The following is a 14,942-nucleotide window of genomic DNA, read 5'->3' as shown; positions in this document are numbered from 1 at the left end:
ATCAGATCAGCTGTCATGTCCCGAAAAAGGCTGGAGCCTGCATCAAACAGGCGGAGGCATCCAATGACGGACACTATACGTCATTGGGTGTTAAGGGGTTAAATAGATTATCATAAACTCATAACACTGCTACATGAACATACACAGCTCTGCTACAATGAACACACAGGGCAAATATAATTAAAACACAAAGCACACATCTGAACCACACAAACTCCGCTCCATTATCAAAACACAAAGTATACATTACCGTATACTGAGGTTTCTTCAAGGCTGGTGACTGATCACACGATGTGAAACGTCCTTCATTTAGCCAGGATCTGCAGTATCCATGGAGCTTTGGAGATATTCAGATCCTGGTAGTGTGCTTTCCTGCCCTGCACCGATCAGACTCATCAGTGTCAGGCAAGATGAGAGTTCTCTTAGTGATCAGCAAGGACATGTTCAGCATTCTCTTTAATCAGGGGAATCTACCTAGGAGGGTTAGCCTAGATCCTTAGTTGGAAAACATAATAGAAGACTTAATGCTTCAGCATACCAAGACATTTTGGCAACTGTATGATTACAACTTTGTGAAAACAGTTTTGGGAGGCTACGTTCTGTGTGTACTGAGGTAGTCTAGAAAGGCATAGATGGACGAGTTTGCATGGAAGAACTTGACCGGCCTCAAGTCCATCAAACATCTTTGGGATACAGTAGAACAGAGATTGCCAGTCAGGTCCTCTCATCCAACATATGAGCTGTTCTCACAAACGCCCTTCTGGATAAATAGGCAAAAATTCCCACAAACACCAAAAGCGAGTTGAAAACTTTTCGAGAACAGTGGAAGCTGTTATACGTTCAAAGTGAAGACCGGTTGCATATTAATGCCTATTCATGTATAAAGGGTCATAAAAGCTCTTATAGGTGTTCAATACTTTTATCCACAGAGTGTGTGGGTACCTGCAGCAAAAAATATGAAATTAGCCATTTGGCCAATATACAAAGACATCACATTAACTGTGAGAGGAAATAAGAGGCAAAACTAAAATACAGTGAGCAAGAGAGGTTTATTTCTGTAGACGTTGGTTCGTGTTCGTTAGCTCCTGCACTGGTGTCAGTGACAGTAAGTACCAGTTTAACACACTAAAAACAAGAAGACACATACTTAAATCACATGGGCAAATTAATAGTTTCAAACACTTTTTCACGTGAAATCCAAGTACCAGGTCATCAGCTTGTGTTACGCCTCGCACACGTGGACATGTCCTGGTGACCACTGTCCTTACAGTCTGAGGTGACAATTCCACATAAACATCACCATAGGCGGGGGATCCAGGACCGCTCAGACCGCGAGCACAGAGACATTGCCCATGTGTAAGAGCCCAAAGGAAGCACATTTCATTGGGGAATACTACTTTATGGTACAGACATATTAACCGTCTGCTGACTGGGTAAATCTCATTCCATGTTGTACAACATTTCGGTCACCAATTGACAAATCTCTGTACAGGACATACAAAGGAAAGGATTTGCATGCTGTAACAGTAGTATTATGCACTTTAGCAGAATTATAAAGTCTTGTATATTTATTACTTAGGGGGGGGGTTACATCTTATATAGAATTCTATTTTGCCCAGAAAAGAATACAACAGTTGCTAATTCTATTTAAAGGGATACCATCACCATAGAATGAAATATTTGCCAAGTTATTACTAGAAAGTTTTTTCAACAGTGGATATTTTCCATTCTGCCATGTCTATCGTTGTATATGTTAATTATTTCAGGTTTCACATGTGCTGAGAAATTGCGTCCAAACGGGCTACTCTGCAGCCTGGGCAAAAAATAACAAAACATGGTTAGAACAGCCTTCATCAGCAACGTCATTACTCCTACAAGGGCAGCAAAATGGCTCATGGTTAGACCTGCCAAAAAAGAAAACCTATATATCAATAGGTTAATTTGGGACAGGTACAGGACAGAGTTATGGCAATCTCTGTACATAGCTGAGGATTATATGGAAAGGTAAAAATAAATCTCTTGTAGGCAGAATAACAGCTGGATCTCACTGCCTCGGATACAAAATAAAGGAAGCTTTGTATCTCGTCGTAAAAGAAAGTTCTGGCGATGTCCAGGGCTCTTACCAGGTTCTACAGACATGTCAAGGTCTCTGGATACTTGACTGTAAACCATGCGTCTCCTGCAGTGAAGATGACAAGGCAAGAGCAGCGGGATCATTTCACACACTCCATATACGAATGCCCTGTTAGGGCAGAAAGCTGCTGCCATGCCTGACCTGGCATGTATAGCCACTAATGCAGCTTTCCCCTGCAATACCAGCTGGCCAAGGGTCAGAATAGCTGGACCTCCAGAAATCATAAAAAATTGTGCGTCTTCATGAGTTCGCATTTAAAGGGTTATCCAATACTAATTTTTTTAAAAAGAACACCTATTGAACCCTGCTGCTTTCCCTCATTGCTGTGGGCGTTTCCCGTCTGTGCTGATTGGCTGCAGCGGTTATCTGACACACCCCTCACCGGAGAATGAAGCAAGGACAAGGTGGCGGATACCAGCAGGAGTTCCAGGGGGAACAGCCAGAAGCTTCAGTGCCGTGGGTCCATTTTTATAAATTGTTTTATAACAGCGGACAATCCTATACTGTATCTTCGATAGGAAAGAAATCATATTACAAGCTTTAAAACAATGATTTGTAAAAAGTCATAAAATCCCTTACAGTAACACATAAAGTGAAACAGCTTTTTGGTGACAGTGTCCCTTTAAAAGATCATTTGCATGAAACGCCTTATTTTTAAAATGGCAGAAAGTGACGAAGGTCACTCCACTCACTAAGGACATTTATGAAGCCCCTTAGGTACAATGTAGCACGGCTCTTTCTTCAACCAACTGGTAATAGACTGTAGGAAATTATGGGAACTATTAAATAATATGTTAAAAAGGTAACTACACAGGCTTATATAAAACAACTTGCATAGAGAATTTAAATATAAGGCAAAGCAGGTGTTAATTTAAAAAAAAACGTGCCAATGTAAAGGGCACAGTGGTGTCATAGCATTCTCTACTTGGCTTCTGAACACAAATCACAGTATTGTACTCGCGCTAGAAACGTTAATGGCAGCTGTCTCCAAAGAGCATTACAGTATTAGAGATTTCCATGCTTACATTTCACTGTAACAACCTGATCGTTGCATTAGCACCGCAGTGCCAGCTAAGTACCTGATTAATAGCAATCCACCTTATGTATCACCCACATTAAAAAAAACGCTACTTCTAAAGAACGTGACATGGGGCCTGCAGCCCCCAGACGTGATGAGCACAGCCCATTCCATGGCACTAGTGTGACTATTTATTAGCAGAAGATCCTACCCTGCAGAATCTCCACCATATGGACATAGACTATGCAAATAAAAAATACATTACTGTATAGAAAAATGCTCAACATAACTGACGGACTACCAGAATGTAACCATAGCTGCTTTACATATCACAGGTACGGGCTACATGTATACATAGGCTCCCAAATATTAGAGATTACAACATAAAATGGCACCGATGGGATAATATACCGAGAACCAATACGTTCACAAGGCTTCTTCTCAAAGCTGGTTTACAAAAAACACTGTTGAATTATCAATGGCATTTAAGAGACACTGCAGCCAGTAATGACCATTGCCCATCCACAATTAGGTTGGTTCGGGTCGTTAGGCTGCCGCGTCATACAATGGGGGGCTCCAGAGTGGTGCATAGGTAAGGGTTATGGGCTGATCAGAATTTTCCCTGACTTCTATATTGAGGACAAAAGTCCCAGGAGTCTCTACTACACGTTTACAAAGGTTCTCTCTGCTTTCCCAACTTGTGATCCTGACATTAGAGCTAAATATACGGCTCCCGCCTGTCTGAACAACATAAAAACACCCGATACCAATCCTAATTTATGGGGAGGTGGTAGCAAAAAAAAATGACATTGAATAAAGTTCTTATTTTACATTCATGATCTCAAAAAACGGTTGTAATAAAAAAAAACCAAAAAAAAAAAACCTAAAAAACAAAAACGGAGCACGTGATTCTGCAGGTATGGACAAGAACACTATTGGAATTTTGGAACTATACAACTAGAAGTTTATATATATATATATATATATAAAAAAAAAATGTAATGGTGAAGCTGGCAATGACAAAAAATCTTTGCCAGGTAGAGGAACATAAAAGGAGGCCTAAACCTCGAAATCATGCTAGGCGGCTTGTGTTATGCGTCCGTGGTCTGGCTATCACTCCGTTTCATTGAGCTTTTAGTTATGTTAGTATATGAAATAAAACAAAGAAATTAGCGTTGTTAATGGCAAATTAAGTGTTCGCTACAAGAACCATTGTTTCAAACACACAAAGTGCATAAAACAGTAATACTACAAAACATGGCTAAATGTGTCCTTGCGCCACTGTTGGGTATTTACATGTGAGTGCGGCTCCACGGGGCACAGCTCAGTCTGCGTCTTACTGAGGCATCTGAAATGTTTCCTAAAATACCAGTTCCATTGACTTCAGATGACAGATGACATAATGTGGCACCATATAAAACTTGGCTAGCTTGTCACAATGAAAGAAGATTTTGCAGCTCTAGAAACATTCACTTGACGCTCTTGGTCGGGGTTTCTGACTCCGTAGACTGTCTTTCATCAGTCCATGCTTTCCTAGTATTTGTCAGTGCCAGGGTTTTTTCCTTGTCAACCACCACATAATCCACCTTTTCTTCTGCTGCGCTGCTCCCGGACGCAGTGCTCTTTTTCTGAAAAGAAAAGGGAAAAAAAAAATGAACTCATTAGTATCTGCAAAACAGGAAACAAATTATTCTCATTAAAGAGACTCTATGGATAGGTTTAATCTGAGAACAGCAGAATGTAAAGAAAGACCCAGATTCTAGCGATGTGTCACTTACAGTAGTTTCAATAAAATCAGTGTTTTATCAGCAGGAAATTATCAACAGGGGACGAGTTATCGTGTGCCATGCAGTGCTCCTATGTGTAACATTGCCCCCACCATTTATTGGCAGATTTCTGGCTATGCAGAGTGTATACAGAAAGCTGCCAATCAGTTCTATGGGCCGGGTTATACAGAGATCAGTATTCAGAGAACTGCTAGATCTGATGCAGATAAAACAGTGATTTTATAAAAGCGATGCCAAGAAGTCCAGAGAGTGACATCACAGGAATCAAGGCAAATCTCTGTAGTCAGTTATATGGCATCCATAGATTGCCTTACACAAAGGCTGCCAGACATGGGTCAGTGTGAAAAGCGTACATGAGATGGGTGCAGGTCACAGGAGGAGCACCAGCATCTCTCAGACACCTGGGTGTATGAAATGGATTTGCCATAAATGTGAACGACTAAAATAATCCTTTAATGTCTACCCGTCAAATATAGGATCATTTGTATTAAGTAGTGGGAAGACGACATTTCTGCTGTCTACCACCGTTTCTGCCTTTCACTAACAGGGCGCCCAGACTATGCCGACCCACCGGATCTTGACCCTTTCTGATCGGCATTTACAGGTGGATGATTTCTATCAGAACACAGTATTTCTTATCTGTTTAGTCATTCCACATACTTTTCTTGGAGGTGTTGACTTGCCGGAGTCCAAATCCAAGTCGAGATATTCCACTTGTTTGTCGCCCTTGGGTTTCACCATGGGGCTGTTTCCGCCATCAAGACTGTTGCTCTCAAATATGCACTGGAATTGGAGACATATTCCATTAACGTACAAGTAAAGTATACAAATGTCCACACAGCCCGCATCTTATGCCTTCCTTACTCATACTTGGGCATTGTCTTTTCTTTAATAATAAGCATTTTACTGCAGTAGTGTGGATGTGCCAATAGCTACCGGCACCGTGATCCAATGGTTTTATGTTCTATCGCTCCCTCGGTCCTAGCACCATATTATACTACTCTGGACATTGGTGCTACCGTGGCAGCTCCGCCGGCTCTGAGCAGTCAGAATGTAGGCTGGCGACTACAAGCCAACTCGCTATAAACGCACTTTATAAAGATCACTAGATGATGGCCCGATTCTAACGCATCGGGTATTCTAGAATATGCTATTGCCCAGCCACGTAGTATAGTGCCCAGCCACATAGTATAGTGCCCAGCCACATAGTATAGTGCCCAGCCAAATAGTATAGTGCCCAGCCACATAGTATAGTGCCCAGCCACATAGTATAGTGCCCAGCCACATAGTATAGTGCCCAGCCACATAGTATAGTGCCCAGCCACATAGTATAGTGCCCAGCCACATAGTATAGTGCCCAGCCACATAGTATAGTGCCCAGCCACATAGTATAGTATAGTGCCCAGCCACATAGTATAGTGCCCAGCCACATAGTATAGTGCCCAGCCACATAGTATAGTGCCCAGCCACATAGTATAGTGCCCAGCCACATAGTATAGTGCCCAGCCACATAGTATAGTGCCCAGCCACATAGTATAGTGCCCAGCCACATAGTATAGTGCCCAGCCACATAGTATAGTGCCCAGCCACATAGTATAGTGCCCAGCCACATAGTATAGTGCCCAGCCACATAGTATAGTGCCCAGCCACATAGTATAGTGCCCAGCCACATAGTATAGTGCCCAGCCACATAGTATAGTGCCCAGCCACATAGTATAGTGCCCAGCCACATAGTATAGTGCCCAGCCACGTAGTATATTGGCCAGCCACGTAGTATATTGGCCAGCCACGTAGTATATTGGCCAGCCACGTAGTATATTGGCCAGCCACGTAGTATATTGGCCAGCCACGTAGTATATTGGCCAGCCACGTAGTATATTGGCCAGCCACGTAGTATATTGCCCAGCCACATAGTATACTGCCCAGCCACATAGTATACTGCCCAGCCACATAGTATACTGCCCAGCCACATAGTATACTGCCCAGTCACGTAGTATAGTGCCCAGTCACGTAGCATATTGCCCAGCCACGTAGTATGCATCATATCCCTGTTAAAAAAAAAAGAATTAAAATAAAAAATAGTTATATACTCACCTTCCGGAGCCTTAGGATCGAAGCAGCCGGTTACCGATGCTCGTCGCGCACTCCGGTCTGAAGATTGCATTGCGGTCTCGCGAGATGACGTAGCGGTCTCGCGAGACCGCACGTCATCATCTCGCAAGATCGCAGCATGGACTGGTTACCGGAGCGTTGCGAGCAGGGAAGGCCTGTTGTGGATCCAAGGGGCCGACGGACGGTGAGTATATAACGTTTTGTTTTTTTATTATTATTTTTAACATTAGATATTTTTACTATTGACGCCGCATAGGCAGCATCAATAGTAAAAGGTTGGTCACACAGGGTTAATGGCAGCGTTAACCGACCGCGGCATAGCGCGGTCGGTTAACGCTGCCATTAACCCTGTGTGAGCGCTGACTGGAGGGGAGTACGGAGCGGGCACTGACTGTGTGGAGGAAGGAGAGGCCATTTTCTTCCGGACTGTGCCCGTCGCTGATTGGTCGCGGCAGCCATGACAGGCAGCTGGCGAGACCAATCAGCGAATGAATAACCGTGACAGACAGGAGGACAGACAGACGGAAGTGACCCTTAGACAATTATATAGTAGATTACACAGAAAATCAGTAAGGGAGATGTTGCTTTTACATACTGGTCCATCTGTGGGGAGATTTGGGTTCATGGGCACGTAGTTTTCTTCGCTGTCCTGCGAGTCACTGCTAGAAGCTGTGCTGTGGACAGAGTCTGGTCTGGTCGGCATAGGGAACCTGGAGGAGCTGAAGGATACAAAGTATGCCACATGTAAAATGACTATCACCAAGGAGGACCCACCATGCACCACGCAAAGCCACACGTCCTCAGCTCTGTTAGGCTGCGCTCACATGACACAGATTTTATGTAGATTTTAGACACCAAATCAAAAGCATTTCTGCATATTTTCTGCACTTAACCTTGTGTTCATTTACATTTATTGTTATGGATATGCTACAAAACCAATGCCAGGCCACCCTATCCTGTGGATTTAGGGTCCACATTTAAATAGGTAAAATCCACACCAAAATAAATGCAGCATGTGCATAAGATTGCTGCAGATTTCACAAGCAAGAAAAACAAAAATCAGCTCCAGATACTCGACTTGTGAACCCAGCCTTATGGTAGCTGTGATCTGTGCCTAGTTTATCTACAGGGCATCCGTGTGTCATAGTTTGTTCAGAAAATAGATCTTCAGCACTCTGGTTAAATGAAATAAGCGGAGGACCAGCAGGTAGGTTCCCATATATAATATGCAACATGACGCTCGGCTCACTCCGTTAAATATGGTCGGGCTTCTTTTACTTACAAAGGGCGTATCAGATTTGGCATAAGGGTTTTTGGTCTTGCAACCTTCGTCATGCTGTGTGATGGGCAAGATTACAGATTATGGAACGTGGAACTGGTCTGGAACACGAGTGTATGCCGATGTAACCACAAAATGACAGAGCATCCTACTACATGGCCATAGATCAGACTAGCTCCACATTCTGCAAGGAAGGTCTCAAGACAAATCTAATGTATATCTAATGTGTCATCATTGGTTCAGGCTGCTGATCCTCCTCAGATTGGACGCGTAAGGGCAGAATGATGGTGAAATACAGATTACTGTGAGATAAAGAAAGGTAAATGTGGCACATTTATATTACAGCCAGGCCCGGTTCCACCTTACTAAGACTTGTTGTCCTCGGTATAAGTCACCAAGTTTCAGCAGCCCCTTCCTTCACTATGCAGCACAATCCTCCCTCGGATCTGAATAGATTTATATGGCAAATTAATAAAGCAAGTCTCAACTAAGAGTGGCGGAGCGTGTAGTAGCACAGTATGTAGAAACCACAATGTAACTAACCAAACATCATGTGTTCCCATCAGCTGGTTTCTCAGTCCTAATAAAACACTCACTCTCGTGTGAAGCTTCTGGTCACTGGAGAGCGTACGGGCAACTCTTCCCACTCAGGGACGGGCTTGATTTCCAGTGGCGCTGGCTTTACTGTAGAAAAGGAAGAAACACAAAATGACAATGGTTTTGACGGTCACTTGGGAAACAACTTATTCTAAAGAATGGGGCTATAACAGCCCTTCACAAATGTCCTTATAGCGGAGACGTCAGTCTGGTAACCCAGTAGCCTCACGCTAATCTGGACAGTTCTTCTCAAGCATTACCCAACTCTAGAGACCCAAGGTGAGTTCACAACCATCCACCGCCAGCACTAAACGCCCACAACTTGTTTGCATGAATGCAACATTTTACTAATAGCTATATGCTCTAAGAATGTAAGTTCTTTACCAGCTCAGCTTTCAACCCTTAAAGTTTTTGTAGCAAAGTATCATGGCTATAAAGATAGTAGTAGTGGACTTTATGTGCCTTTTTTTGAAGAGGGGGCAACAAGGACATTTGCTCCGTACAGAAATATCTGGTCTGAAACACAACAGAAATCAGTCATAGTCGGTCCAGAGAGAATCTGTGTCCCCTATAAAGCTGTGCTTCTGTGGAGCGCTAGTCTGTCATGTGTAGGTGGTTTTATGAAAATCCCTGTATATCGCCGACAGCTATCTTGAGGAAGGAAAAAGACGGGCATCTTATCTGATTCGGTTTCATGCCTTAAGTGAATATACAACTTGAAGAAACCTGACATCAGTTCATCGCCTATTAACCTAGCCCCTCAGGCTCACTGAAAGGCGATTTTCTGATGTCAGGTAGCCTTTAATGCCATGTCAATTTCATGCCAAGAATTGTATGTTGAATACTGATCAGAGCTCCATTCTTCTGATACAGCGATGAATAATAAAGTTCTGGATGCCTGCAGTTTTCTATAGGAGAACACAGGCATGTACATCAACCTTTTTTCTTTATTAAGTGCAAGCAATCAGATGTCTCCAGTGGTGGCCATATTACTTATACTGGTGAAATGGCGTGCTGGATCACAAAAGCAAAGATCCAACTACTAGAATCCCCCCCCCCCCAAAGAAAAGCGTTCAACCAGAAAATTCACTTTAACTGTAGCATACACACAAGATTTACAATCAGCCAACCAATGTAAGCAGACAGAATTGCATGCATTTATACTCCCACAACCTTCAGAAAGGGTGGAAAAAAATTACCCCAAAAATGCAACTCTCTCAACCCTGATCAGCTGTAAATCAGCCAATTGCTGTAAACTTCAGGTGCAGCCAATTACTGGCAAAAATGTAATCCACTATGACAGATCACCTTTATGTGATGGCAATGATTTATCAAGACTGGTGTAGCGCGTAACCGCACTAGGCCAGTCTGCGCATTACCGCACTAGGCCAGTCTGCGCATTACCGCACTAGGCCAGTCTGCGCATTACCGCACTAGGCCAGTCTGCAGATTACCGCACTGGGCCAGTCTGCAGATTACCGCACTAGGCCAGTCTGCGCATTACCGCACTAGGCCAGTCCGCGCATTACCGCACTGGGCCAATCCGCGCATTACCGCACTAGGCCAGACCGCGCATTACCGCACTGGGCCAGACCGCGCATTACCGCACTGGGCCAGACCGCGCATTACCGCACTGGGCCAGTCTGCAGATTACCGCACTAGGCCAGTCCGCGCATTACCGCACTACACTGTGTTCCAAATTATTATGCAAATAATATTTCCTCATATTTTCTCTAAATTACCTATCTGAATTGCAGTCATTGTTATTTTCCAGTCATCTACTATTCTAGTATAATTGCAATGTTTTAGAACAAACTGCCTGTGAAAACAGTATCTTTTAAAAAAAATAAACACTTAAAATGCATGTTCCAAATTATTATGCACAGCAGAGTTTTCAACCTTTTTTTTTTATTTTGACCAAAAAAATGGTCAGTTGTGAAGTTATAAGCATTATCAGCTTATTACAAAATGAAATCAAATAGTTTTCAAGTGAAAACTTTATTGTAGGTGATGTTACATTTGCACATAGGACCCCTTGTTCGAAAGAAGTTTCTGAACTCTCTCGTCCATTGAATTTGTCAGTTTTTGGATGGTTTCTGCTTCAATTGCTTTGCATGTGGACAGAATACCCTCCCAGAGCTGTTGCTTAGATGTGAACTGCCTCCCGCCATCATAGACACTCCTTTTGATGATGCTCCAGAGGTTCTCAATGGGGTTGAGGTCAGGGGAAGATGGTGGCCACACCAGAAGTTTGTCCTCTTTTATGCCCATAGCAGCCAGAGAAGCAGATGTGTTTTTTGCAGCATGAGACGGTACATTATCATGCATGAAAATGATCTTGCTGCGGAAAGCACGGTTCTTCCTCTTGAACCATGGCAGGAAGTGTTGTTTTAGAAACTCCACATAGATTATGGAGCTCATCTTTACCCCTTCAGGGATCATAAAGGGGCCGACAATCTCTCTCGCCATGATTCCAGCCCAAAACATTACTCCACCTCCTCCTTGTTGGCGGCTTAGCCGTGTTTTCATGGGGTGTCCATCAACCAGCCATCCTCCACTCCATCCATCTGGACCATCGAGCGTTGCACGGCACTCATCGGTGAACAAAACAGTTTGGAAGTCAGTCTTCATGTATCGTTTGGCCCACTGAAGCCGTTTCTGCTTGTGTGCAGTGGATAGAGGTGGTCGACAGGATGGCTTACGCACAGCTGCAAACCTCTGAAGGACCCTGCATCTTGTTGTTCTGGGGACGTTGGAGGCACCAGCAGCTTCAAAAACTTGTCTGCTGCTATGACAAGGCATTTTTGCAGCTGCTCTTTTAACCTTACGCAATTGCTTGTTGGAAAGAGTCCTCAATTTTTCCTTATCAGCACGCACACGTGTGTGCTGGGAATCAGCTACCTACTTCTTGATTGTGCGATGATCACGATGAAGTGTCTTGGCAATGTTGATTGTAGTCATGCCTTGACCTAAATACTCCACAATTTGTTGCTTCTCAGCAGCCGACACATCCTTTTTCTTTCCCATTTTGGCAAAAAATGTAGGCTGCTTAATAATGTGGAACAGCCTTCTTAAGTAGTCTTGCCTTTATTTGGACACAACTGCCAAACTAATTTGCACAGGTATCTGCAATTGCTTCAGTGATATAAAGAGCCCTGACACACATCACCATAAATGAGTTTAAATGACAAACAAAAAAATTCTAACCTTATCACTCCTAAACTTTGTGTAGAATAATTTGGAACACAGTGTAGGCCAGTCCGCGCATTACCGCACTAGGCCAGTCTGCAGATTACCGCACTAGGCCAGTCCGCGCATTACCGCACTAGGCCAGTCCGCGCATTACCGCACTAGGCCAGTCCGCGCATTACCGCACTAGGCCAGTCCGCACATTACCGCACTGGGCCAGTCCGCGCATTACCGCACTAGGCCAGTCCGCGCATTACCGCACTGGGCCAGTCCGCGCATTACCGCACTGGGCCAGTCCGCGCATTACCGCACTGGGCCAGTCCGCGCATTACCGCACTGGGCCAGTCCGCGCATTACCGCACTGGGCCAGTCCGTGCATTACCGCACTGGGCCAGTCCGCGCATTACCGCACTGGGCCAGTCCGCGCATTACCGCACTGGGCCAGTCTGCGCATTACCGCACTAGGCCAGTCCGCGCATTACCGCACTGGGCCAGTCCACGCATAACCGCACAAGGCCAGTCCGCGCATTACCGCACTAGGCCAGTCCGCACATTACCGCACTAGGCCAGTCTGCGCATTACCGCACTAGGCCAGTCTTGCTGAAATTGAAAGCACCAAATTCATTAAGAGGCACACACCAATTAATGAACTTAGCGCCACTTTTATGTGGCGTGCACCTGCCTCCACTGCGCCAGAAATGCTACTCCAGTGGAGATTTCGGGTGTATACAGCTCCAGTATTTTTTATTAATTTGATGTACGGGTGCGGCCACTCCCCTCTCCCACCTGGCTCCACCCATTTCATCAGAGTAGCGTTAAACTGGTAAAAGTCGTAAAATTTTGCACAACTTGCCATGGTGCAAAAGAAAAAAATATTTTTTACTCTCAAAGCTTTTACCCCAATTACTTGGCATAAAAGCTTGTATAGAATCAGCCCCTAATGCAATATTCACATTAAGTAATTCCAATAGATTTTTATACAACAAAAACTGATTGTTGGTAAGAACAGTGCCTGTTTTTCAAATTTATTTTCACTTTTTTTGTTTGAACAGATGAAAAACGCTGCAAAAATACTGAAAGAACTGAAATGCTGCAGATTTGAAAAAATGCTTTGATGGTTCAAATCCGAAAGGAAAAAATAAGCAGCATGTGCATGAGATTTCAGAAATTTCGGTATTGTAAAATGCTGCATGTGAACAAGCTCTAACGGAGACTGATTAAATTATCGTACCTATTATACATGTACTTCAAGGCAAGATGCTATTTCTCCAATTACTGTAGTCGTTCTGTCCATAAGGTCATCGGTCAACAGCGTACAACATTCTTAGTCTGTTACAGTATATAAGAGTTATGGAAGCAGGCAAGTGTTTTGACTGCCACCATAAACTGAAAAGGTGAGAGCAGCACCTCTCTCACTATGAATGTCTGCCCAGTTAAAACACCTATAATCCCCTCCTGTGCCGTCGCCATTTCAGTGGTGTCGGCACTTGGGTTTCCGGTGCTCACGTGAGGTTATGTTATGTCACGTGAGCCCCAGGAATGAGGAATGCAAGTGCCAATACCACTGGAACGGCGCTGGCATGGGACATGAGTATAGTTGTTTTTATTAGGATCATCCTTAGGGACGCACTCAGGGACTGTCAACTGATAGTGGGAGCGCCACATCACATTTTTTAGGGTGCCAACCCTTGGGGCAAGGTAGGGGGCAGGTTAAAGGGCTTTGATAGGGCCTATATTTACGTATTTTTCGGATTATAAGACACACTTTTGTTCCCCCAAATTTTGGGGGAAAGTGAGGGGTGCGTCTTAAAATCCGAATCTGTGTGCTGTGCTGTAGAGGAGGGGGGCAGCTCTGGAGTGGTGTCAGGGGGCTGGAGTGGGCTGGCTGCAGAGACAGCAGGAGGCCCTGTGCTCCTGCTCATTAGCCTCATGTAATATTCACTGCACCCACTGTCCATCACCTCGGTGCTGAAGCTGCCCCGAGTTGCTTGACAGGGGAGCAGTGCATATTGCATGTGCCTGCACTCCCCCCATCATGAATATGCCCCCCCCCGGTCACTCTATATGCCCCCCCTACTGGCACACACATGGCCCTCCCCTCCCTCTATATGCCCCCCCCTGCTAGCACATACATGGCCCCCCCAGTCACTACATGCCCCCCTGCAGGCACGAACATGATAAAATAAATACTTAACTCATCATCTGATGATGGCTCTGTACTCCCAGTTCCCCTGTGGCTCTTCCTGTGTCTGTGCCGACATCCGATCGGCACAGCACAGTGATGTCATCACTGTGTTCCCAGGTCACATGATCTGATGCCTGGGAAACAGGAAGCACAACCGAGGAGCTGGGAGCATGGAGCCATCATCAGAAGGTGAGTTAAATGTTTGTTGTTTTATCATGTGGGTGCCTGCAGGGGGGGCATGTAGTGACTGGGGGGCCATGTGTGTGCCAGCAGGGGGGCATATATAGAGAGGGGGGCCATGAGCGTGCCAGCAGGGGGGGCTTATAGTGACGGGGGCCATATCAAGGATGAGATGGTGGCAGTGTGCCAGCACCACAGGGGGAGCAGTGTGCCAGCAGCACAGGGGGGGGGCAGTGTGCCAACAGCACAGGGGAGGCAGTGTGCCAGCAGCACAGGGGAGGCAGTGTGCCAGCAGCACAGGGGAGGCAGTGTGCCAGCAGCACAGGGGAGGCAGTGTGCCAGCAGCACAGGGGAGGCAGTGTGCCAGCAGCACAGGGGAGGCAGTGTGCCAGCAGCACAGGGGAGGCAGTGTGCCAGCAGCACAGGGGAGGCAGTGTGCCAGCAGCACAGGGGAGGCAGTG

The 14,942-nt window shown here is 45.1% G+C and overlaps 1 protein-coding gene across 4 annotated transcripts in view; it reads right to left on the bottom strand.

Moving 5' to 3' along the window:
• Positions 1–4,473: 4,473 nt before the first annotated feature.
• GAB1 (GRB2 associated binding protein 1) overlaps positions 4,474–14,942 on the bottom strand; it is a 126,355-nt gene continuing 115,886 nt past the window's right edge. For all 4 annotated transcript variants that reach the window (XM_077279262.1, XM_077279263.1, XM_077279264.1 and 1 more), the window contains 4 exons: positions 8,927–9,014; positions 7,647–7,770; positions 5,600–5,722; positions 4,474–4,780 (listed from right to left, as the gene is read on the bottom strand). In XM_077279262.1, the coding sequence (XP_077135377.1) occupies positions 4,622–4,780; positions 5,600–5,722; positions 7,647–7,770; positions 8,927–9,014 (494 nt within the window). In that variant the 3' untranslated portion in view covers positions 4,474–4,621. The remainder of the gene's footprint in view (positions 4,781–5,599; positions 5,723–7,646; positions 7,771–8,926; positions 9,015–14,942) is intronic.

The sequence above is a fragment of the Ranitomeya variabilis genome, chromosome 1 (assembly GCF_051348905.1).
Source record: "Ranitomeya variabilis isolate aRanVar5 chromosome 1, aRanVar5.hap1, whole genome shotgun sequence".
In the NCBI taxonomy this organism is placed as follows: Eukaryota; Metazoa; Chordata; class Amphibia; order Anura; family Dendrobatidae; genus Ranitomeya; species Ranitomeya variabilis.
The sequence above is the reverse complement of the archived record's forward strand: the minus strand, read 5'-3'. Positions and strand labels throughout refer to the sequence as shown.